This window comes from Trypanosoma rangeli (assembly GCF_003719475.1).
Source record: "Trypanosoma rangeli strain AM80 chromosome Unknown Tra_15.4_contig_00662, whole genome shotgun sequence".
Lineage (NCBI taxonomy): Eukaryota > Euglenozoa > Kinetoplastea > Trypanosomatida > Trypanosomatidae > Trypanosoma > Trypanosoma rangeli.
In genome coordinates this window covers 1-1852 of record NW_021706414.1, presented here as the reverse complement: position 1 = coordinate 1852, position 1852 = coordinate 1, and the positions used below count along the sequence as shown (strand labels likewise).

General features: G+C 55.7%; 1 protein-coding gene across 1 annotated transcript in view, besides 1 other annotated feature; it reads right to left on the bottom strand.

The window, feature by feature from the left end:
* TraAM80_09721 (leishmanolysin) overlaps positions 1-1280 on the bottom strand; it is a gene marked incomplete at both ends in the record, with an annotated part of 1548 nt that extends 268 nt beyond the window's left edge. Inside the window, one exon of the mRNA XM_029386389.1 lies at positions 1-1280. This exon is cut by the window's left edge and continues 268 nt beyond it. Within this exon, the coding sequence (XP_029233734.1) occupies positions 1-1280 (1280 nt within the window).
* A 171-nt stretch (positions 1281-1451) lies between these two features.
* Positions 1452-1518: a microsatellite.
* Between the last annotated feature and the right edge of the window lie 334 nt (positions 1519-1852).

Sequence of the window (1852 nt, the reverse complement as noted above, 5' to 3'; positions counted from 1 at the left end):
TCATCAAAGTACTGAAACTGCGGTGGAAGGGGATCGTGGTGATACTTTAGCTTACACGTCCCCAGAGAAAGACGATCATACGTGCAAAGCAGCCTGTGTTTATTCGACGGCTGTTTACAGAACAACTCAGGATAGTCGGTGTGGCCGTTGGTGAAGCACTTATTTTCCAGCAGCCCGCAGCCAGAGTTATTACCCCACCGCAACTGCTCTGCCATGTCGTAGTTAGCCTTGTACACACCCATGTCCTCAAATGCAGCAAGCGTGAATGCCGAGTAATAAGCGATCCGGCTCCCAGGGCTCATCAACTCGTCCCGTGCACTGAGTTCCTCCCAGTGGCTCAGACTTGCCCCCAGACTACTCCCGTCCTCCAGCTCCATGCCCTCAAGTGTGGGGCAGTTGTGATACTTCCTCGCCAGCTCCTTCACCTTCGGTGAGGAAACCACCCACACCTTTTCTTTCCCGCGCACATTGGGGACCTCGGAGACCATATTGAACTTCTTAAAGCGATCATACGAAAAACCAAGAGCGTGCCCAATCTCATGCACTGCAGTACCAACGTCTGCATGAGTGGCCTTTATGTACCGGGGGTTGAAGTTCACGACGCCAGCGTACGGGCGGCGTTCATCCTTCAGAACGACGCAGCGAGACGCCCATGCAACGGTCCCATCAGTCACGGCAGTGTTGACGTAGAGAATCAGGTCGGCGCCGCTCACGCCGACCGTGTGGTGCCAGGAAGGGATAGTTAAACCGGTGCACAGCCCTAAATCTTTCTTTGGTATGGGGATGGGACCCCTCACAGGTCTCACGGAGAGACGCTCAGCGTGCATCTTAATTGCAGCGGGAAGGAGTTGCTTCAAAACAATGTTCTTCTTCGCCTCCGTCAACATAATGTCCTCCGTGCATTCCTTCCAGCTGCCATTGACCAGGCGCCAATGCTTCCCTGGGAGGCAGTGCTTCCACTGATCATCCATGTCCTTCGCAGACACTTTGATGCGGATCGGGGCCCACTCACTCCCCACGCCTTGTGCAGCGACGGTGTACGCCTGCATCGCGCCCTGTCCTCTGCGCGGCACATCACGCACCACTGCAGTCGCCGGCGGCCCCCTCCGCATCATCTCGTCAAACCCGCAGCGGTGCTTCTGGGCGGGAGCGTCGGCAACGCACCCAGCGGCGAAACACATCAGCAGCAGCAAAAGCACCGCCAGTGATACAAACGGCGTGCTGCAGCGTGGCTGGCACATCGCCTGAACAAACTGCCCGTGTTGCTTCCGTTTGAACATCAGCAGCGGCATTATTAGTAGCAGTAGCAGCAGTAGCAGTAGCAGTGATCGCGCAGACCTTTCAGGCGGGGGAAAAAAAAACAAAAAAGGAAGACAAGGATAGTCACCACCCGCGCCCACAGTTAGGCATCGAGCAAAGACCAGTGACAATCCATAATAAATGCCGCACCGACGAACGCGCGAGCCGCACGATCACACACTCGCCGCCACCCGAAAACACACCCACACGCACCCGCACGTGGTGTCCGCAGTGTGGGACGTCCCCCGCATAAATCAAACAACAAAACTAATTCATGGACACGTCGCTTACCGTCTACCCCGCCCAGCCCCTTCAAACCCCGCCAGCGCCAACAAGCAGTGCGCATGCCGGCAAGACCTCCCATCACGACCCCCACAAAATCCCCAACGCCCCCCACTTCCCTCAGCACACTGCAGCAGGAGTGGGGGGTAATATTTAAAACAAAACACCAAATAAATAAAAACAATACAAAATAAACGGCGCACGCGGCACCACCACTACAAGACACACACAGATGATGCCTTCACTCTGCGGCCACAAAAACAAACACTCT